Source organism: Leptopilina boulardi, unplaced genomic scaffold, assembly GCF_019393585.1.
Source record: "Leptopilina boulardi isolate dan_hultmark-lab unplaced genomic scaffold, ZJU_Lbou_2.1 LbouV2_222, whole genome shotgun sequence".
NCBI lineage: Eukaryota > Metazoa > Arthropoda > Insecta > Hymenoptera > Figitidae > Leptopilina > Leptopilina boulardi.
Genome location: NW_026137777.1, coordinates 643,973 through 668,770, shown reverse-complemented (window position 1 = coordinate 668,770; position 24,798 = coordinate 643,973). Strand labels below are relative to the sequence as shown.

Genomic DNA, 24,798 nt, shown 5'->3' with positions numbered 1-24,798 from the left:
TCTTTTCGTCAGATTTTTCACAATTTGAGATTTCAGACCAAAAAATTCAATTTCCCATAAGAACCCGTGTTAAATGTGAAAAGAGAAAATTATTTATATCTTTTGTCAAAATCCACCTAGACCTCTAAAAATTTAACTACATCTTCTTTAAACCATTATCTATCAGTTTATCAAGTTTGATAATTAACTCTTCGTCATTTCTGTTTGCGAGAGAACTTCCTTAAGTATATCAGATAATTTTACATTTGATGTCATTTCATTTATTAAAACACGGTAATAACAATAAAATAATTATACTGGGTTTGCAATCAAAACAAAGCATCGTCAAAGCTTCCGTCAGATACGGACACGGAGCACGCTACGAAGCACACTACGAGGCACGCATGAGTGTAGCGAATCAGCATTCAATCGTGCCTCGTAACGCGAGTGAGTGCTTAGTGATTGGCGCATAGAAGCTTCCGTACATGGTACGGTTACAGCTCGGCTGCCTGCCTGCGGACAGACGGGACAAGGGGGCGACATGAGTGTAAGTGAGAAAGAGCAAGTTTTTCTTCTCGCTTACACTCATGTCGCCCCCTTGCCCCGTCTGCCCGCAGGCAGCCGAGCTATGACCGCTCCATTAAGGCCTTTCTTCAATATTTTCCTAAATGTTTGCGTTGCGTGACTGACGCGTTGGTTTTCAAGCGCAGTGACATCAGCAAAGCATTGATACCAATCGCGAACAAAAAGTTTGGTTTATGTTCCTCTTATTCCTGTTTTCCAACTTTACAATTTTTAATGCAAATGTTTCTCGACGGCTTTTAATAATTTTAGAATTTTAATTATTTAATATTTATAATTAAAAAATACAGTCTCTTAAAATCATAAACCAAACTTTTTGTTTGCGATTAAAATCAATGCTTTGATGACGTCACTGTGCTTGCGAACCAACGCGTCAGTCACGCAACACAAACATTTAGGAACATATTGGAGAAACGCCTTTATAGTTGAGTATTCTTACGGAGCATTTACACCTTTGGTAAAAAAATTTTTTATTTTTGAATTTTCCGAAATACACAAACCTGATTGGTTGTTCACAATCTGATTGATAATGGACAACCAATCAGATCTTTGCATTTCCGAAAATCAAAATAAAAAATTTTTTTTACCAAAGGTGTAAATGCTCCATTATTATTACTTCGTGTATGCATAGTGGCATTCAGCAAACAGTGTGAGTATGCCTTCATGCATTAAGGTGGCGTATAGGCGCTTCCGTAAAGGTGCGCTAAAAATCCCAATTCGGAAACGACCATAGTCCGTATCGTATCCGAATTGAGGTTTTAATGATGATTCTACACTCACCTAAAACTGTGCAAGCGGTCCGAATTTGCGTAACGTTTTATATATATATAGTTAAATATGGAAAGCGTCACGGAAAGCGGAGCGTAGAATCAGCATTAGCTCCTTTTCGATAAAGGCCGTTTCCGAATTGGGATTTTTGTCGCACTTTTGATAAAGCGTATTGTAACGAGCGACTATATTCTCGCTCGAATCATTTCGAGGTATCGAATGAACGATACGATATGATTAAAGTTACGATTTAAATAACCTTAAATAAGTGTAATTATAAAACATTTTATATTACTCTTAACATTTTCTCATAATAAATAAAATAGAGTTTTTCACATAAAGGAAATAGCATGACTAATTCTAAAGTATTTCTGTTGAACTTTTAAGTTTATTTCAATATCGTATTTCTTTTAGCAACATAAAAGATTAAAAGAGAAATGTCGTAAATCAGTACAAATAAATAAGAGAAAATATATTCACATATTTCCTCTTATTTCAATTCTAAAATGTAATCCTAGAACGTCATAAAAACCACTTGAAAAAATGTGATCCTTTCTATAAAAAAAGGGACACTAAACACATGTTGACCAGACACGGACTTTTACTACCTTCAATAGAAAAGTCGCGTACAGGCTAAACAATAGACGAAAGTCTACAACGGAAATGCTTTGTATAAGAAAGCAATAAATAATTGAATAATTGTTTATGCACATGTTTTAGTATATTTACACATTTGTATGTAAGCGTTATTAATATTGTTAATTAATTAATAATTGATTATCAGAATATTATAATTTAATATTATTATAATTATATTATAATAATATAATTATGGATTAATCATGTAATGTTGTGATGATTAATGTTTATTATATTTTAATAAATAGTATGTTGTATGATGGGAGAGAATATGTATAATCTCTCTTATGTATGTGTGAACGTATGAGTAACACTTAGGAACGATGTGATAAGTGTTAGTGAAGTGATACACATAGGAGTAGCGAATACGCTCCATAGTGAAGCATGCGCACAAACTCAAAATGGACCAAAAGCGGAGAGCGACTCCGCTGGACCAAAAACTCTCTAAGTTAGTTCTAATCTTGACTCTGACTTGAAAGGTTGTTTTCTAAACTCCTTAGTCAGCTTGTATTCTATCATATTAATAAATTTACAGGGTTTTACCTTCGAAGGAAGAACTAATACTTATTCTTCCTTTGAACGGGTTTCCCTTCCGTTGTATCGGAAATTAATAATCTTTTATTTAAACCTTCCCGCTTCCTTCTTAAAGGATTTAACTAAAGAGAATCCGGCCAATCATATTACATTTTTAGAGTTGCGTAATAAAAGGTAACTCGGCTCGTAACAGTATACTCGGGAAGTATATAGTGTCCTTGTTTTTCCGTGCGAAAAAAGGATACTGCATACTTCCTAAGTATACACTTTATCAAAAGTGCGACAAAAATCCAAATTCGGAAACGGCCCCACTAAACTCTATATATCTGGAATGCTGTTTGCCATTGAAAGTCGCGAGCCGAGAGAGAAGTATATTCCCCTCTTTGTCGGTACAGGTCCATTAGAGACGCTTGCTTTTCACCGAACGGTCAATACGTCGAACAGACAAAATGTCGAATGGACAAAATGTCGAAAAGCCAATACGTCGAACAGGCAAAATGTCGAAAAGCCAATACGTCGAACTGACAAAATATCGATAAGCCAAAATATCGAAAAGCCAAAACATCGAACAGCCAATACGTCGAACTGACAAAATGTTCGATGTATTGACTATTCGACGTCTTGGCTTTTCGAGGTTATGGTTTTTCGACATTTTGTCTGTTCCACGTATTGACCGTTCGGTGAAAAGCAAGCGTCTCGTCCATTAGAAAATATTTAACAGTATGTATACGTGAACATGACATAACACAGTTAACAGTAAACTTTTGGAACGTATTGTTTACTAATTTGAAATCTTTTACTGCTGTGGTAATTCCTACTTAAAATATATATTTTATATCTTTTTAATAACATGCATACTTGATATTGTTTAATAATATTGTTAAAATGTAAAATGTGATTAGTAAACAAAATCCCCTAACCTCAAAATTTATATTTCATCACAAATTCAGAGAATCTATAAATGCAATTGAATCAAATATATAACAAAATTAATTATTAACTCACATTTTAATTTTATTAGATGTCAACAAGCGTTTTGCATATTTAAAGTATGAATAAAATTGATGAAAGTGGAAACTAATTTTATTCCTCATAAGAATAACATTGTGTCGTCTGTTTGTTGTCCCTCCGGGCCTCTGACGTCACACCTAGAATCGACTCTGACGTCACAAGTGACAGAGCCTAAGGCTGCAGTCCCATGGCAGCGTTTTGCGTTGCGTTTTGTCACTAGACCATGAGTGTAAAAGAGATGCAGATATATGTTTGCTATGTTTACACTCAGGGTCTAGTGACAAAACGCAACGCAAGACGCTGCCATGGGACTGCAGCCTAATAAGAACATTCAAACATCGATGTTCTGTATGCTAAATGAAACGAGCATAAGTTGGTTTCGCTTTGTTAAGGCCTTTCTCCAATAATAGGTTCCTAAATGTTTGCGTTGCGTGCACGTTGCATTGGTTCCCACAAGAAGACTAGAATAAGGAGGTCTAACTCAGGTAGTGGGGGTATGGTAAGTATACGTATGAAATTGGTAGTTGCAGTAGGCGGATTTTCGAGAAAGGCAGAGTGTGCGGTAGACTTCTGCGCATACCAATACATACAAGTTTCAGTAATTCTTGACAAGGCAACAAAAATGTATATGTATTGGTGTGCGCAGAAGTCTACCGCACACTCTGCCTTTCGGCCTACCTCGAAAACCAATTCTTTACGTACCCCCACTACCTGAGTTAGACCTCCTTATTCTAGTCTTCTTGGGTTCCCACACTGTAAAAAATCTATTTGGAGATTGTACATTCACAATTTGTATTTGTGTGAAAATTTGTAAAATTACTATATTCAATAAGGTTATGTTACTACATTAAAAAAAGCACTTTTACAATTTTCTGTTAATTTACTACTTTCAAAGTGGGTAATAGGTGACGGATGCAACAACTAATTATGTTTCACCTATTACCCACTTTGAAAGCAGTAAATTTACAGAAAATTGTAAAAGTGCTTTTTTTAATGTAGTAACATAACCTTATTGAATATAGTAATTTTACAAATTTTAACACAAACACAAATTGTGAATGTACAATCTCCAAATAGATTTTTTACAGTGCATGTAGTTTAGCGTTGGTGACGTCATACGTCTACGTGAACGCGACGTGCTGACGTCACAATGTTAATCAAAAGGCCTTTCTCCAATAGGATCTTAAACTCTTGCGTTGCGTATGCATTGCGTCGGTTGCTATTGGCAACCAATGCTAAAATCAACGCGTCAGTCACGCAACGCAAAAGTTTAGGTTCCTATTGGAGAAAGGCCTTAAATGGGTGACGTCAGGACGTCGCGTTCACGTTCGCGTCGCGTACCATGGATTGTAGAGCCGACTTTAAAGGCCTTTCTCCAATAGGAACCTAAACTTTTGCGTTGCGTGACTGACGCGTTGATTTTAGCATTGGTTGCCAATAGCAACCGACGCAATGCATACGCAACGCAAGAGTTTAGGATCCTATTGGAGAAAGGCCTTAAGAGGTGACGCGAAGCTTCCGTAAAGGTGGTTCCAGAAAGGCCTTTCTCCAATAGGATCTTAAACTCTTGCGTTGCGTATGCATTGCGTCGGTTGCTATTGGCAACCAATGCTAAAATCAACGCGTCAGTCACGCAACGCAAAAGTTTAGGTTCCTATTGGAGAAAGGCCTGAATAGGTGCAAAAGCTAAGTACAAGTGCAAGTCCAAGTGGCAATCTCATGAGTGAGTGCGAAGGGGATAGGTAGTCTATCTATCTATCTCTCTTGCACTCATGGGATTTGCATTTGGACTTGCACTTGTACTTGGCTTTTGCACCTATTGTAGAACTTTGATAATACATTTCTCCTGAAGTCTATTCTCCATGGTGTGCTCTATCAGATTTACGATTAGAGATTTCATTCTGCTTAGGTGTAATATCATAATGAGACTATTATGCGTTGGCCCTTAAACTGCTTGTCAAAAATGCCAGGTGTCTATCTACTCATGTTTACTGCGTATTTCGTGGTTTTCAGTGTGTTTATATACTTCTTCAAACAAAATTTTATTGACCCTGAAATTTAAGGAATATAAAATTCATATTCATTTAAGTTTTATGATAAAGTTTAATGTTTGAAAATAGTCAATTTATAGACATTATCAGACACTAATGCATATGTGTAGAAATTGCTGTTATTAGTTGCTATAAGAATGGGCGCTGAAAGGAACTTTGCTCTTATTAGGTTAAGTTTACATCGGATATTAAACCTATAGATGAATTGGTATATGACTGACCGCTCCCGTTCACTAACCTAGGTTAAGGAATTACTTAATAGGTTTGAATTCTTTTTAATGTGATAAAAGGAGATTCCAACAATTATAAGACTGTCTTTAATACTTTTTCAAAGAGACCAAATAAATTCCACAATTAAGAAAATGAATATAAATTTTTAAGAAAAAAAGTGTACATATTTGCGAATGTTTACTTCGTTATAATAATACAATATATATAGTAATATTAAACTGTATTAAAAAATCTCTTCCATCATCTTACGAAAATGAGTACATGGACTGAAAGAATACACCGTCGTGCAGCTACATTTGGAAATGTTGTTGCAAGTTGTGGTCATCCTTCCTCTGTATCTCCTTATTCCAGACGACTTGAAAAGTTAGTATTTTCTTCTATAACCTCACTTATTCCATTTCTACGTATTTATCTCACCTTAATTTAATATAAAAGTGGATTTAAATCATTGAAAAAACTATTGTAAAAAATACCTGAGATTTAAAAATGGTAAACCAAATCTATTTATACCCTGCAAAAAATACGACATGTATAATAATAATTTATTTCATTTGCTTCTGAAGTTGGTTGCCACAAGAATAAATTTTTCATTTTTCATGACATTAAACATTTTTTTTATTAAATTTAATTAATTATAATAGAAATTTAACAAATAATTTGAAGTTAGAAAAAGGTTGTAAAAAACGGTAGTTAAAACCAATTAACGTGGAAAATAATTAATTTGTATCTATTCAAATTTTGTTAATTTTAAGTTTTGATCGATTGAATTTGCTTTTGATTAAAATTTTAATTATTAAATCTGATTTGACCAATAAAAATTAGAACTTATTGTAAATTGGATCACTTGAAATTTAAATTATTAGCGACTTAGTCGATCACTTTGCGGTCAATTTCAATGTTCTTTTCCCTTATTAATTATGTCAACTTTTTTTAATTTTTATTAAATTTTGATATTAGAACTTATTGGTATTTATTATTCTAATAATGTATAATAATATAATACTGTATAATCGAATGTTTAATTTAATTAATTTATATGGAACTCCAATTGTATAGATTTGTGTGTGTGTGTGCATATATTACATATTTTCATAAATATCTCAAATACTATAAGAGCTAAAGGAAAACATGTCTTACTGGCTTAGGGGCCATACTTTAATTACGTAACGCTTTTTCTTAGAAATTTGAACCCTCTCGCCCCCTGTAACAGATTTCTGTATACATTAGCGCCATTTTTTTGCTGTGTGTATAGACCTGAGCAGAATAGAAACGTAACCGGAATCGCAAACGCAACCGGAAGAATGAGTTAGAGAAGGATAGATAGATTGTTTGTCCTTCTCTAACTTATTCTTCCGGTTGCGTTTACGATTACGATTCCGGTTACGTTTCTATTCTGCTCAGGCTTTAACAAATAGCTTGACCCCCCTCCCCTATGAAGCGTTACGTAATTAAAGTATGGTCCCTTACAAATAATGAGAGTACATTGAGAAGTCTGGCTAGATCACATAAAAAAACACTTCAAAAACGTCTAAAATATACTTTTTATTAGCCTAAAAGTTAGTGCTTAAAAATTAGCACATAAAAAAGATTATTCATTAATTATTTATTTAAAAAAAATTACTTCCTCGGCTTCACAGTGAGTCAGAAATGCTAATTTTTTCTCCAAAATTGAGGAGCCGGATCGTAGAACCGATTCTTCACTAATGCGCAAGTCCCCCGCGCAGCTGAAAGCTGGCTCACTTGAGGGACTCCGGAGAGAGCGAAGAATCGGTTCTACGATCCGGCTCCTCAATTGTTAATATAGATAATACTCAGAAATCAGGAAATATACGGCTACCAGGTATGCATTTTATTGTTTTCGGGGTTGCTGATTACGAATATGTAAAAATATAAAATGGCAGATTCAATATGGTGTATAAAGAATGGACTGATTTTCATAAAATTTGAAATTTAAATATTTTTTGTCTCTATATCCTAATATATCAAAATTAAAAAATAGAAAAATTCAATATGACTTGCTCAAAATGCCTTATAAATTAATAAATTAAATTAATTAGGGTCAGTTGGGGTAAATCGAAACAGTAGTTAATTCAGTTAAATAAAATTTTTTAAAATAAATATGGCCTTAAACCTTGATCTTTAGATCACCCCCAACATGTTCTAAGTATTCTCCCATTTTCCGTTTGTCAATTAGAAGCAATACATACAAAATTATTTCCTATTGCATAAAAAATTGAAAATCAAAGATGACACCCTTTCACTTTTTTGACTCGCATTTGAAAAAAAATAAACTAAAAATTCAAATTATTATTTATAATTATCTTTTATTCATACTACAACACAAATTAACTTTGATTTTTTCATTTTGCAAAATTCAATTAAAAGTAGGAGACTGTTTCTATTTACCCCTAAAAACTGTAAATTCGGGATAAATAGAAACTGAAATTTCAACAATATTTCTTATATTAGAGAGAGAGAAAATTGTTTCTTTCAACTGCAACACTATTTTCAGCATTATAAAAATGCATTGCAAATAGTATTCATCTATATTCTCATCAGTACATAGTATTTAACATGATTTATTATTAAACTTATGTAATGCATTATTATTTATTAGTTTGAATTATTTTATAACTAACAGCATTTTTACGTAATTCTTTGTATTTTTTAACATTTGCATATTTCAAATTAAGTTTTTCTTAAATTTTGTAAGAAATAATGACTGTTTCATATTTACCCCTAAATTTTATCAAAGTTGAAAAATTTAGGTGTAAATAGAAGCAGTTGATTATTGCGATTTAATGATACCCATATTTTCTACTACTATTTCTAGGTATATAATTGGTGAAACTTATCAAATCTGTTTCTATTTACCCCAACTGACCCTATAAATAATTAATTATTTAAATAAATAATAATTAATATTTTTTACTTTTAAATTACTAAATATTCGTATTATTAAAAAAAAATGTATTGACACCTATAGACATTTATATTTAGTTTCTTGAGTTTTTCAAGACGCCATTTTGAATTTTTAAAATCTGATTTTATATTCGTAATCAGCGAGCCAAAAAACCCCCGAGTAACAAATTTTAAACGATTCCTATTATTTTTAAACAAGTTAAAACAAGTTGTAAATTTAGGTGTTCATTATATGAACATTTTGCTTCCTCTTTACGATCAGCAAAAAAATTTGCTTCCTCGTGGAGAAAGCATTAACATTGAAATAAACATACAAAAATAATATAATAAAAAAAAAATTTTTTAATTTCAATTTTTTATTAAAAATAAAAATAAATTTTATAAATATTGGTAAAATGTAAACTTTATATACATCAATCGATTTGTTTTGATGCCAGGAATACAACTCCGACAAAATTTATTAAAAATTTTCATGAAGAAAAAAGTTATTTCAAAAATTAAGAAAAACGATTTTTTTCAAAAATTAAAAAATGATTTAATTCATGAATTCTAAGTGAAATAGATAAAATAGTAAAATAGACTTTATATAGGTTAATCAATTAGTTTAAATGCAAGAAATTAGTTTTTGGAAAAAAAATTAAATTTATAGTATAAAAAATTTTTTTTTTTAAAACGTATTTTCGAATTTTTAAAAAAGTGAGATAAAAAAAATTGTGTGGATATTTTTGGAAATCCTTGTGTCTGATTTTAGATATTGATGACTGCAATAAGCCTACAAAATATCAGGACAATCCATCAAAGCGTGTTGGAGATAATTTGTACACAAGATTTTGTGACATACACACATACAATAGGAAATGCAAACGCTCAGAATATACAATTCAACACTTTTTTAAATATTATTATAATAATAAATAAATTACCATAAGTCCTATGTTGAAACAGTATTTTTCCTTCTTTTTCGGATATTTCTTTCCTACCAATATTGATGAAAGGTCTATTTCCTTCAGTAATTTTTTCGAAACGTGAAGACTAATTTTCGTATTGCTATAGGAAAATTTTTTTTCTTTTTTTTCGAAAAAATTCCTTCTAACATATTCTTAAAAAAATCATATTATTGTCGGGAAATTTTTCAAAATTTCAAAGAATAGTTTACGTTTTATGTGGAAAAAAGTATTTTTTCACCTTTTTCGGACATATTTCCTACCAATATAAGTGAAAAGTCAATTATTTTCGGCAATTTTTCCGAATAATTTCCAATTTTCTGTGGAAAACTATTTTTCCTTTTTCTTGGAAATAATTCCTAATGAACATTTAGAAAATCTGTTTCACTCTTCATTTCATTATTCACTTTTATCAGAACCTCAAAATTAATAAAAATTTATTTATTATTATTTCGGGAGATAGAATTTGATAGAACATTTATCAAAACCTTTAATAGAGATTAATAGATTTATTTGCTGATATGATTGAATAGACACTCAATACAAACCCTTTGATATAAAACTATGAAAAAATATTAGAAAAAACCTATATTAATTATTATTTCAGTATGGAATGATGTTATAATTTTATTATGTTATTATGTTATTGAATTTTTCTTTTTTCTTATATGTAATTTTTTTCTGTATCTATCTATTGTAGAAATCTCGTAATCGATCACCCCATGAAAAAATGTACATTTTTTGAAAATGTTGTAAATCGCCGCCATCTTGGACTACAAGTGAAAATTTTTTTTTTTATATTCTTCAATAAGTTATTTATTACATTTAAACAAAAATTTCTGAATAAATTTCATGGTTTTTTTTAGAAATACATCCTAAAAAAGCCTTCTTTTTCCCCGTTTTGAACTGGAATGTCCCCTTAAGCGGATAGAAATTCAAAAAATTTTTATCATAAATCATAATATCAAATAATTAGGGTTAGTTGGGGTAAATGGGGGCAAGAGGTTTTGGAGCTTAATTTACAGTTTTAAAATTAAGTTCAACAATTGGCAGCAAGATAATTCAAGTTATCGCACAATGCATACAAACTTGAAAATCAAAGTCAAACTGTTTCAGTATTTTGTCTCGCATTTCAAAGAAAATAGACTTAAAAATCATACCTAATTTTTTTCTTATTCCTTATGACTCCTATAACAGAAATTCACTTGAATTTTTGATTTTTATCAATTTGATTAATAATGACAAGCAGTCCACATTTACCCCAAACATTTGAAAACTCAGGGTAAATGGGGACAGCTTGTCATTATTAACTAAATTGATAAAAATCAAAAATTCAAGTGAATTTCTGTTATAGGAGTCATAAGGAATAAGAAAAAAATTTGGTGTGATTTTTAAGTCTGTTTTTTTCAAATGCGAGACAAAATACTGAAATAAAAAAAAAATAAAAAATTTCAATTGGTTCAACTATTATATATCTACTACAAATTTTTTTTCAAGTTTTTTCATCCCTCAATACAGTAATATACTTGAGAAAACTTTTTTCTTAAAATTTTCTTAGAAACTATACTGTCCCCATTTACCCCAAATTTTATGAAATTTTCTAAATTTTGGGGTAAATGGGGACAGTCAGTTTCATACATTTAAGGCTTATCTAAATTTTTTCCTGCTGCATAAAATTAATCCTGGGAACGTAAATAACAACTTAAAAAAAATAAACCCGCAAATATTACATTTTAAAGGAAGAAACTTATGTAATTTGTGAAAAATAGCGATTTTGTTCCCATTTACCCCAACTGACCCTAAATTTTCTTTTATTATTAATTTTGATAGAAATTGCATCCAAACTTATGATTGATATTGATTTGTTTTTCAATTTTGGACAAAACTGTATAGGATTTTCAATATTTGATTAAATTTGATTAAACTTTCAATATCTACATGACAGAAATTCTATGATATTCTATCCTTATAAATAATTTTTTAAAGCAAGGTAAGAAAGCGAAAGTTTAAATCCTAATTTTTATTGGCATCCCCTTTATAGAAAGAAAAATGTTTGCTTGTGGTGTAAAAAAGTTAAACTTGATAAAATATTTAATATTTTAAATTGACATTATTTGATTGTCGTGTTTATATCTGTGTGCACCTTTTTCGGCATTTCTGAGATTTATAAATTGATTACCTTTTATGGTTAATCAAATAAATTTAATAAATGAAATTAAGATAATAATGAGATAGTTGTAATTAACAATTTGAATTTTTCCGCCAGAAGAACATGCGCATTCATATTCGCGCACTTTTACCGTGTGTGGTCGGTATAATAGAGTTCTTGTCACTTTTAAGAAAACTTATTTTTTAATTAATTTGCAATTATTATGAATCCAATATGGAGGACAAAATTTTCAATAATTATTTGGATTTGCTTAAAAATTGGTATCCGGGGTTATTCGTTGTCGCTACTTACGAATTCGATATTTGTTTTTCTAAATTAAAAATGGCGGATACAGTATGGCGGACGATTTTTTAAAAAATTATTGGGTGATTTCGATGTTCACACTCTGAGCGCTCTGAAAAATCAAGGTGTGATTGGACAATTCTGGTAAAACTTGCTTTATAATTGATTGCTATACATATATTCGCATTCAGAGGAAAATGGACCCCAGATAACAAACGTGTCCGGCACAGTCATGTGAAGTTGGCACCAAAATATTAAAAAATGAAAAATCCACAATGAGTTCTGGGTATATTAGCAATAGTTCTAGAGTTCTATAAATTTTAAAACAATAGTTCCGTAGATTTAGACCAAAAAATACGATATTAAAAAAAAAGGTGCTAACTTCACCCAGCACTATAATTTTTGCATAAAATAGTTCTGACATATTATTCCGGTAAAAATACAGAGTTCTAAAGTTCTCTTATTAAACAAAAAATAAATTTCAAGTTTTAGTCCATTTGACCAAATTTCTGGCATCTTCATCAAGAGTTCTACAACTTATCCTTATGAAATTTTACTCTAAATTAAAAATCAAAAAAAGTGCTAAACTTTAAAATTTTTTAAAAAATTTTCCTCCAAAAATTTTGAGTTTTCAAAAAACTCATTTTCCTAAGTTCTGATATGAGGTTTAGCATCTCCGTAAAGAGTTCTACGATTTATCCTTATAACATTTTACTCAAAATTTAAAATTAAAAAAAATTGTTGAACTTTGATATTCTCAAAAAAAAAATTTTTTTTATTAAACTTTTTATGAGTTTTGAGTGGTTCTAACAGAGTTCTAAGGTTCCCTATGTTTTTCAAAATAGTTCTGCACATATACAGTCGAAAAATTTTTTACTTTTATAAATTTTGCTTCCTCGTGGAGGAAGCTTTGTAGTCCTTTCATTTATAAAACTTTTCAAAGTGGCGGAAACAAATTTTTTTCTTTATAGAAACATGTTATATGAGATCCTGATCAATTGTCCGGATGTATGTATGTGTGTGTGTGTGTGTGGATCCCTTTTTTGTTTAGAAGATAACTTTAACAGGTTTTAATGGATTTAGATAAAATTTGGTAGGCTCATTTATCATATTAATATCTCAAATCTGACCAAAGGATTTTGAAAAATATCCCAAAAAAAAATTTTATCGTCTTTTTTCCAAAAATTTTTTTTTAATCGAAAAAATTTTTAAATAGAAAAATTTAAGGTTATATATAATAAAATCGTTTTCCTTACGTCAAGACGAATCGATCGATATATATAAAGTATACATTTAAGGTAAATTTAAAGAATTAATGAAAGTAAAAAAATCAAAATTTCACATTTAGGCTATAAAATTTTGTGATTTTTTAAATTGAAGTTTATATATGAAATAATTGTATTCCTTACGTCAAGACGAATCGATCGATATATATATATAAAGTATACATTTGAAGTAAATTTAAAGAATTAATGAAAGTTAAAAAATCAAAAATTGACATTTTGGCAATAAAATTTTGCTTTCTCCACGAGGAAGCAAATTTTTTGCTGATCGTAAAGAGGAAGCAAAATGTTTATGTAATGAACATCTGAATTTACAACTTGTTTATATTACGAGTTGCTCAAGTTCTGATGGGAGTTGTTACTGACGGATTTCCGTAAATTTTTATTTTTTTTTGTTAAATATTTATTAAAAATAATATTTGTTTAATTAATGTTACAAAATGTTGTCAATTATAAACCAACAACATATACAACACAAACACACACACATATTAAGTTTCTGATACTAGAATATTCAAATAATATTTCTAATTAATTTAATAACTATTTATAATTTTATTTTTCATTTATTTTAATTTTTAAATCAATGGTTATTTCGCAAATGATTTCAGATTATTGAACTTCATATTGCGAAATAATTTGAACTAAATTGTCAATCGATTTCGCTAATTGTGGGACTTACAATGTATAGAAGTTGCCACATTAATTTGGAAAATTAGGAAACATATAAATCATAAAGGTAATTCTGGTGGTTGAACCGATCACGCCACGATTAAAATGCAAGTTTTGCTAAAACTCTCATGGAAACAACGAGGTGTTGATTGCAAAATCAACCCTCCCACTACTAAAAATAACATACAAACAGGGTGTGATCGTTGCCACCGAATTATTCTTCGGGGAGTCTTAATTTGTTTTCCCCGCAGAGCAGATGTGTTTTCCCTCAAAAAGGCGGACGATTATTAAAATTTTACTCCCACTGAGAGTGGTTGAGATTGTTGTTTGTTCCCCGCAATATGGGTTGAAATTGTTGAATTTATTTATAAAATACAAGTGAATATTCTACAATTAGTGAAATCTATTGAGTTATAAAAGATCGTTTAAAAAAAAGGAAATTTAATTATACAATTATAAAGAGTCATAAATGATAAAAGTGTAGAAACCAGTTAAATTCAGAAGGTGTTGATTTATTACAACAATTGTTTATATCTCAAAATTAACTGTTTGGAAAATTCACGTTAGTGAACCCAATATTCTGAATTTTTAATAAGCAGATTTTTGAAATATTAAAATAATTGTTTCAAGACAATAAATATTACAAGTTCAGTAAAAGGAAATTTATAAAGAATAGAGGAAGGTAAAATAGACTTCCGCATATTTGGGAATCACATTTAAATGATACGAGTGTCAAACTCTCAAGCGTTTGAAAAGTAATTTGATACTTTTCTGTTACATTTATTTTATCATTATTTGGTGAGTTGTTTTAAATCTTCTACATTAATTGTAACACACAGAATATATAAACGAAAAACCAGCACTATTATACTCAGTTCAAACACATAAATTATTTTCTTATTGATGAAAATTGCCTTTTATTTGATCTCTTTGTTTTGCTTGTAATAAGTGATTTTTGTGAGACTTGATTTTCAATCAAGTAGCTTAAAGTAAATATTGTTTTAATTGTAAACATTTTTATTAAAAATTAATTGGGGAATTAAATGTAAACACTTTGGGGGTTGGATGAATAAACAGATTTCTTTTGTTGTGATAATTACGTTTCTATTTACTCAATCACCTTTTTGATGTCTATATTATATCTTGTTTTTTTAATCATTTTCACTTAAATACCGTCTATCCGGGTTTATTGAATAAATAATATTCTAAGATGACCTTAATCTAACTTTGTTAGCGAAGAGCAATTTACGCTTTCCAAATAAGCGGAATTGTTAAATAATAAAAATTAGTATTCTTTCTAAATATTTATTATTTCTCGTTAAATTATCTATTTTATTTTCTTTTGTTAATCAACTTCCGTCTTTAACAGGAGTTATTTTGAACCCCCCCACTATGTTCTACAAAAAACTCTCCTAAAATTTTTTTCTAAACTTAAAATTACAAATACTACATGACCTCAAAATTAAAAAAAAATTAAAATGTTTCAAAATTGTGTTCCAAGAGTTAAGTTGCTAGTTCAATTTAACACCTTTTGAGTTCTAAGAGTTCTGATGGGAGTTCTGTTTGCCCCCCATTAAGGGTTTTTTGTAGAATTTAGTTGGGGAAAACAGAACTACTATCAGAATACTTAGAACTGAATTTTGAAATATTTTAATTGTTGTCTATGGAAAGTCCTGTAGTTTCTTTGATAAGAAATTTAATATAAAAATAATGTTATTACTGTTTTTTGTAGAACTCAATGATAGGCAAACAGAACTCTAATCAAAACTCTTGGAACTCAATTTTGAATCATTTGAATTTTTTTTTTAAATTTCAAAGGCATATAGTTTTTTTAATATTAAGTTTAGAAAAAAATGCAGGAGTGTTTTTTGTAGAACTTAGTAGGGGATACACAGAACACCCATCAGAACTTAAGCAACACGTAATTTAAATATTTTTAAAATAAAAAATTTTTTCGATAGTACATGTACATGAAAAAAAATTTTTTAAAAAATTTCAATGTTCAGCAATTTTTTTGATTTTGAATTTGGAGTAAAATGTCATAAGAATAATTTGTAGAACTCTTGATGAAGATGCCAGAACTCTAATTAGAACTCATAGAACCTCAATTTTTTGAAAAAATAAAATTTTGAAAATTTCAAAGTTCAGCACTTTTTTGATTTTGAATTGAAAGTAAAATTTCATAAGGATAAGTTGTAGAACTCTTGATGAAGATGCCAGAACTGTAATTAGAACTCATAAAAACTCAAATTTTTGAAAAAAAAAGTTTGAAAATTTCAAAGTTTAGCACTTTTTTTGATTTTTAATTTAGAGTAAAATTTCATAAGGATAAGTTGTAGAACTCTTGATAAAGATGCCAGAAATTTGGTCAAATGGACTAAAACTTGAAATTTATTTTTTGTTTAATAAGAGAACTTTAGAACTCTGTATTTTTACCGGAATAATATGTCAGAACTATTTTATGCAAAAATTATAGTGCTGGGTGAAGTTAGCACCTTTTTTTTTAATATCGTATTTTTTGGTCTAAATCAACGGAACTATTGTTTTAAAATTTATAGAACTCTAGAACTATTGCAAATATACCCAGAACTTATTGTGAACTTATTCTTCCTGATTTATTTTCTAGGGTGTGTCCTGATAACTTTGAGCCCAAAAAAGAAAAAATCGCTTGGGCCCTTTTTGAAAAAACTCAGTTTTTTCAATATTTTGAAAATATCACTAAACATATTTTTTAAGCAAATGGATAATAGTAAGGTTATTAAAGTTTTAAATCATTTAAATTAACATAAATGAAAAGTCCCTAGGTGCTGAATTCCTTGCAACAAATAAAATCCACAAAAAACCTGAAAAACCGTGTACAATGTGTTAAAAAGTCAGTTTTTTGAAAATTACTCTCTTCCATTGCATTTTAACCAGTTAAAGACCTATATGTAAATTAAAGCTTATAAAATTTTCTGTAAATTAAAAAAATTGATCGAATTATCTTTAAAACTGTTGGAGTTATGACCTGCAGAGTGCGAAAAATTTCCAAACAAAAAATAATAATTTCAGATTTTGTGAAATAACTAGTTTCCAGTAAATCTAAAAATACTTCTACTTTGAAACAATTAAAGTTGACATAATTTTGAGGAAATCAAAAAAAGTAGCCTTCCAGCTGAATTAGAACCGAAGTTATGACTGTCTGAAAATTAGTCTTTTTCTTTTTACTTCTCTAACATTTCTTTTTTAATATTCTTGCTATTACGATGTTATATTCATTGATCATTGGCAGTCGAAAATTTAAAAAAAGAAGATCATATTTTTTATTTAAAATAGTTGATCTTATAGAAATAAAAATTAATAAAACGAAAGAGAGTAATTTTCAGACGGTCATAACGTCGGTTCTAATTAAGCTGGAAGGCTATTTTTTTTGATTTCCTCAAAATTATGTCAACTTTAATTGTTTCAAAGTAGAAGTATTTTTAGATTTACTGGAAACTAGTTATTTCACAAAATCTGAAATTATTATTTTTTGTTTGGAAATTTTTCGCACTCTGCAGGTCATAACTCCAACAGTTTTAAAGATAATTCGATCAATTTTTTTAATTTACAGAAAATTTTATAAGCTTTAATTTACATATAGGTCTTTAACTGGTTAAAATGCAATGGAAGAGAGTAATTTTCAAAAAACTGACTTTTTAACACATTGTACACGGTTTTTCAGGTTTTTTTTGTGGATTTTATTTGTTGCAAGGAATTCAGCAACAATATGTTAATTTAAATTATTTAAAACTTTAATAACCTTACTCTCTAAATCTGAATTAGTCATTTTTGACTAATTCACAGTCATTTTTGACTAATTCAAATAGGGCGGATTCGTTTACTGTGAATTAGTCAAAAGTTACTAATTCAATCTGTAACTAATCTACCACTAAATGAATTAGAAGTTTCAGTTTCTAGATAGGTATACATAGGTAGATAAAGTAGGTAATGTAGACGTATTTATTTTGAAAATAGACAAAAATTATTGCTTAAAAAATAGGAAACGATTATATTTTGTTTTTATATAGTTTAAATAACGTGAATCAATAAAAAAAAATCTATTTATTTCATTTTCGAAATTATTCTGCGATAATTACTGGTGGGAGATGTCACTTAGGATTTGAACCTATTACCTTGCCTTCTACCTTAGGAGCTGCGCCTTGACGCGCTCAACCAAAGGAGGTTATGAAAATTCGTTACAAAATGTCTCTTATAAGCAAATTGATATAAACTCATTGTCAAATCGCTAATAAATAAGGTAAAGTCGATTTGTTTTCTATACAAATTTAATTATTATATAAATTTGTAATTAGAGTCTTATAAATGTGCCAATATTGATTTAAATTTGTTAATTAAATTAATTAACATTAACATAACAACAATAGTTTGGAGTGTTTTTTGGCCATCTATACAAACATTTGAAGAACTGAGTTTGAACACATTCAATTTGATCAAAATATCAATATCATCATTATTAATATTATCATGAAGTAGTATAAGGAGACCTCACGCGGCTTAAAAGCCAGCCTATATTTGGGGGAACAGAGTTGTGCGATTTCTGACAACGTTCAGAGGTTGCGCCTCTGCGGTTGAAATTTAGTACTGAAATATCGTCTGCTTACTCCTGACATATTAACCTGTATTAAACGGATGTAAACATAATTTGAGTATTATTTCAAATCCTAGCTGTATATAAGTGCGGTTTATAAAATATATTAATTCTGAAAGATTGTTTATTTGTTTACATTCTTATATATCAAACAATGAATTAATTTATACTCCAATGAAAATATTTTGAGTCAAAAATTATGACAACATACCGTACATGGTGAAAAAAAACTTTTATGCACTTGGGATTTTCTATATTCACCATTGCCCGAACCACAATTTTTTATTATGCAAGTTGTAGGCATTTGCACTGTTTTCTTTTATTTCTTTTTGTCACAACACTTTTCACTTGAATCTCAAACCACCTGTAGTACACAATAAGCATAATACCGCCAAAACTGTTTCTGTAATTTACATTTTCTCCGCAAAAGCGCTGCCTCTGAACGTTGTCAGAACTAGCACAACTCTATTCCCCCAAATGTAGGCTGACTTTTGCCTCTACTACCATTGCCGTGAGGTCTCCTTATACTACTTCATGAATATTATATTACTAAATTAATTATATGTCAATTTTGGTAAACATAACCTACAAAACCTAACTGTTATGTCTGGACATAAAGAAAAATAAATATTTTTTTCATAATTACTTAATAGAAAATAATTACTTGTGCATTTGTTAAATTGATTTTTCTTTGGTTGGAACAGAAAAATGTTGTATAATAAATTAAAAAATTTTCAATTAAGCTATTTTTGCTTATTTTGATGTATGCACATATCATGATTAACAAATTAGAAGAAAATTTCTACAATTCATTTAGTCATTAAAAGTGACTATTTTTTTAGTAGAAAAAGCACTACTAATTAATTCAGTAATGAAAAGTGACTATTTTTTTAGTAGAAAGTGATGAAACAACTAATTCATTAGTAAAATATGGTGTTACTAATTCAATTAGTAAAATTTTGACTAATTCACATTTAGAGAGTACTATTATCCATTTTCTTAAAAAATATGTTTAGTGATATTTTCAAAATATCGAAAAAATGAGTTTTTTCAAAAAGGGCACAAGCGATTTTTTTCTTTTTTGGGCTCAAAGTTATCAGGAGACACTCTAGAAAAGAAATCAGGAAGAAATTTTGATACGCAAGCACTTTTAGGTTGAACTTTATTCAGACCCACCGTGGCTCGTTGTATGTGCCACTTCGCGTGTCTGCTGGAACGCAGCGATTTTACCAGCTAACTTTTTGGAGCTCAAGCGGGCTTGCAATGTGCCAGAGTTTACACTTCCACATTATCTAGACCGAATGCCCGCTCTGGTTTGACAATCGTCTAGATTTTATTGATTTTAATTTTCCAAATCAAATAAAAAATAGATAATAGGTTTGAAAGAATATATAAATTTTAAATTATTTAAATTTATGTGATCAGTTTTTAGCGATTTTTAATAAAAAATATAAAAAATACGAATAGGGTATAAATAAATTTATACAATTATGATATTCTTATGAATATTTTTATCACTTTTGTTCCTATTATTTTTGTTTTTTTAATAAGATACATATATCTGAAATTATTTTCACTAATCTTATCTTTAAATTCATAAATTTGTTTGAATTTTTATTGAAATGTTTGACTGCAGCACTAATTAATAATTAATTCTGTTAAATTCGTACGTTGAAAAATCTCAATCAAATGTCTTTTAATCTTTTACAACGAATTAAAAATTCTCCACAATACTTACATTCTAATAAATTTGTTATAACCAACTAAATTATTTAATTTTTGTATTGAAAGAATAATATCAAATACGCATAAAACAAATAAAATTTAGGCATATATTTAAAATAATTCTTAGTTATAAATATTTAAAAAAAAAAAAAATTTTTTAAATTCGCAAATAGAATGAAAACTTACAATTTGTTCAGTCAAAAATGTTAAAATTTACACTTATTTAATACATTATTTACAAATCATTTAATATTGAAAATTAAAATTTGATCAAAACATAAATTACTTGATTTTTAACAAATAATTAATGACATACCAAATTAATGAACATAGTACTAAAATATTATAGTGTTTAAAAATAATCAAATTCCGAAATTTCGTAAATTTTGTATCTTGGTAACTTTTTTTGAACTTTTAAATGCTTGAGATTAATGTTAATAGGGAAAGATGGGGGAATTTGAGCCCCTTAAAGAATATGATTAAAGAACCAACTTATTGTAATAATAAAATATTGTTTTGGTCATATTTTACTCCCTTTGTTATTTATCTTTAATTACAATTAATTGAAAATTAAGAACAAGAAAGTCAATTTGCAAAAAAAAATTTTCTAAATAAATTTATTTTCTCCCATTATCCCACCTGTGGGGTATTGGGAGCTCTCACTTAAAATTACAATAAAATGATATAATTTATATTTTTTTAAAATATTTTTTTTATTTTGTCAATAGTTCTCGACAGATGAATATTTTACAAAATATTTAAGACATAAAAAACACCTACAGCTTCTTTAATATTAAACTATCTATTAATTACAGACAATTAAATATGCCACAATATCAAATTTTAAAAATGAATTTTGTTCAATTTTCAAGGAAATAAGAAAAGCCATATCGAGGTAATGAAACTCTGTTGGCTGACACAATTCTCCTATTACCCCATGAAATTTTCACAGGCCATAATTTGAAAAAAAGAGGAAAAACATAAACAAATTTAATTATTACCTATTTTTATTCATATATCCAAATCTACACACATTTATATCTAATAAAATCACAAAACATAATAAAATAATAAATTTTTAACAATTTACTTTAATCTCCAGAAATATTTTCCATTTAAGAAGAAAAACCCGAAAACTTTATTTTTCCTTGTAGTTTCTACAAACCTGTCAGAAGTATGACCGTTTGTCTTCCTGTGACATACAAAAAGATTGTCCAAGTTTTCTGAGTTATTTCCGCGAAATTAAAAGTCTCTGAGTACTTGAAATTTAAATGCTCCCATTACCCCACATTTTCCTATAACTGATTTTCTTTGTTTTAAAATAAAGATTTTAAATTGGAGTTTTGTACTAATTTATTTTAGATCACATTATCACAGTTTTCTTGAAAGTATCAAATTGATACCAAAATTTGTCGCAAGTTTTTATTTGGTTCACATTTTGGGTATCAATTAGTTGTAATTTGATAATAACTTTTAAGTTAACAGTTATTTCCATCTAAGAAAATTTTGGTAAAAATATGAGTGCTGATTAAGTATTAGCATTATATAAATTACATTACATAGTTTGTTAAAAAAACTTTGCTCTATCTACATTGTTACTTAATTTATTTTCTAAAAAATTTGAATGTATGCAGAGTTCACTTGATTTAAGTTCATGCCATTCTAAATTAAAATGTCGAAGTTAATAAAGTCCAAATTTAACATTAGGTATTAAAATTCATATACCATTTTTGTGTTGTATAGACGGGAAAATTTTGTAATTTTTATTCATTAACACAATTAATCATTTAAAACTATTTAAATCAACAAAATTATTAATTGATATCATTAATGTTTATAAAAATATATACGATAATATGCTCTTTGTAATAACAAACATCTGAAAAGCTGTTTGATGACTTTACAAAATAATATACGTATCTATTTAATGTGTTTGTTATAAAAGACATTTTCTCAAAAATTTTCATAGTCTAGCGCGTTATGGCGCTCCCAGTGCGGTTGAACTTGGTTTTCCAATGTATAAGACAATTATCAAAAATACACATAATAATAAGTATTGAGATATACATTTCTTTGTCTTAACTTGAATACGACAAAAACGTCGGACAATATCTGTAATAACTATGTTAAGCTTAACAAACGAGCATTGAACTAAACACAAGGACATTCATAAATTAAGTGCTCTTGTATACACTCTAAATCTGAATCAGTGAAAATGTCACTAATTGATTCAGTAATTCACATTTCCATTGAAGAAATAATTGAAATTGAATGATTTTACAGATATACCAGTACAGGAACTTATATAATTACTGATGTGAATTAGTAAATGTTTAAAATGTAAAAAATTTTAATATAATTTTTTAATAATAAAAATATTTAAGGGTCATTCCATTTTATTTCACCTATAGTCGTTGCAGCCTATTTTTAGAAAAATTTGATATTTCGTATTAAAGACTTTGAATATCCGAACAATTCATTTTTGACAATTATTTTATGAATTTTTTTTATTTACGTTGAAATTTAGTTTTTAAGTTCAGTTGCACGGAAAATAGGTTAGTTTGACAACTTTGGAAATTTTATAAAAAAGAACAGAAATAATTTAGTTATTAAATTTTTTTTCATTGATATTTGTTGAAAATAGTCTGATGTGTATGTCCCATGTTCCACAATATTGGTGCTGCATATGCTGGGATTGGTCTGATTAGTAACAAATAACAGATTACTTTTGCTTTTGATTCAATGTGTTTATTGTAAAATAATTTTGCGCAGGATCTGAATGCATTTTTAACTATCTCAAGTTGGTTAATAAAGTGAATATTCATTCGGAATAAATAGTCAAATGTCACTCCTAGATATATGACCGATTTTTTATTCGGTATGGTAAATTCTGAATCTTTTAAATTTAAAGTAACTTTGAATGTTTTTAAATCTTGTACTGTAGAAAAAGTGATTTCATTGACTGTTTTGCGAAAAAGGATTGTTTCACATTTTGATGGATTAATTTTAAGGTTCCATTTACGGTAATAGTTATTAGTTTTGTTTACACGTACTGCAAGCGAGTTTTTAATAATTTATAAATTTATAAATTATAAGATCGTCATCAAAAGTAATGGACTGTGAATTTTCTTGGTTTAGTTCACATTCAGTTGCCAAATTTGATGTGTAGGGGAGAGTGGGGTAAAACGGCGCACATGTTGTAAATGATTAAATATTATAAAATTAATAATATTATCAATGCCGAAAAAAGTAAAAATCATTAGTTCAACATATAATGTAAATATGTTTTTAATTCATAACTATACATTGAATATTATTCATAGATTCTATATAATCTTAATTTGACTTTCAAAATCCATTATTTCTGACTCTTAAATAATTTTTGAATATCTGAAAAATGAAAAATGGTCATTTTCCCGAATCGAATTTCCCGAATGCCGCTGGCCCGAATGTCAAAAATCCCGAATAGCCAAAATCCCGAATGCCGTTTTCCCGAATGCTATTTTCCCGAATCCATTTTCCCGAAAACCAATCTCCCGAAAACCAATCTCCCGAATAATTAATTTACCGAATAGTTTTAAATAAGTGGCGCATCAATGGTTGCAATAAAAGAATAATGTTACCATAGAAACGAGTGTAACTGTCACACAACTTTTTGGCTTCAGTTTGTTTATATAAAATTTTTGGTGTTTTTTACATGTTTATATTTTATTTATACATATTTTAAATAAATATTTGTATTGCGATGGAAGAATCACAAGTAATGTTAGGAACGAAATTAGTATTGGACGGTCATTTATATCAGCGATCAAAAAGAAGTAAAGGAAAAGCGTATTGGGATTGTGTAAAACTTCGCAATGGAGAATGTACAATTCGTGCAATTACCGCGGATACATTGCCAGGGGAACCAGTTGTCGTATTCAAAAACGTTAAGGATCATCCTCACGCGCCAGATCAAGAATTATGCAAGGCTGAAATTGTGAAAATGAGGTTAGTTGTTGTGTTACTTTTACATTTGTAATATGATTATTTTGTATATTTTTTATTTCTTACTATTTATTGTTCAGATTAAAAAGAAGAGCGGAGGAGCATCCGGAGCAACCTCCTGCCCAAATATTGCGCTCAGAATTACCGACATTAGAAGAGGGGGTTCTTAGCCAACTCCCAGAAAGGGAAAATTTAAAGAAAGCCATGCGACGTCAACGCCAAAAAAATTTGCCACCTAACCCTATATCACTGGATGCCTTGCAGGATCTACCAGAACGTTATCGTCAAACCCTGGCTGGAGAAACATTCCTGATATATGATTCTCTGGAACATATGCCAAACGACGAAAGAGTTTTAGTTTTCAGTACGCGTAGGAATTTGGAGCTTC

At 28.9% G+C, this 24,798-nt stretch overlaps 1 protein-coding gene and 1 long non-coding RNA gene across 5 annotated transcripts in view; both read left to right on the top strand.

Annotated features, from left to right (window-relative positions):
• The first annotated feature begins 5,486 nt into the window (after window positions 1-5,486).
• LOC127279688 (uncharacterized) overlaps window positions 5,487-24,798 on the top strand; it is a 281,690-nt gene continuing 262,378 nt past the window's right edge. For 2 of the 4 annotated variants that reach the window (XM_051302215.1, XM_051302212.1), the window contains exon 1: window positions 5,487-6,158. Coding sequence is in view for 3 of the 4 variants with exons in the window: in XM_051302212.1 (XP_051158169.1) it covers window positions 6,049-6,158 (110 nt within the window). In the remaining variant the exon portion in view is untranslated. The remainder of the gene's footprint in view (window positions 6,159-24,798) is intronic. The other 2 variants (XM_051302214.1, XM_051302213.1) reach the window with 1 other exon arrangement.
• LOC127279706 (uncharacterized) lies at window positions 7,586-9,651 on the top strand. Its single transcript, XR_007842674.1, has 2 exons — window positions 7,586-7,635; window positions 9,469-9,651. It is a non-coding gene; the product is annotated as an uncharacterized LOC127279706 (long non-coding RNA).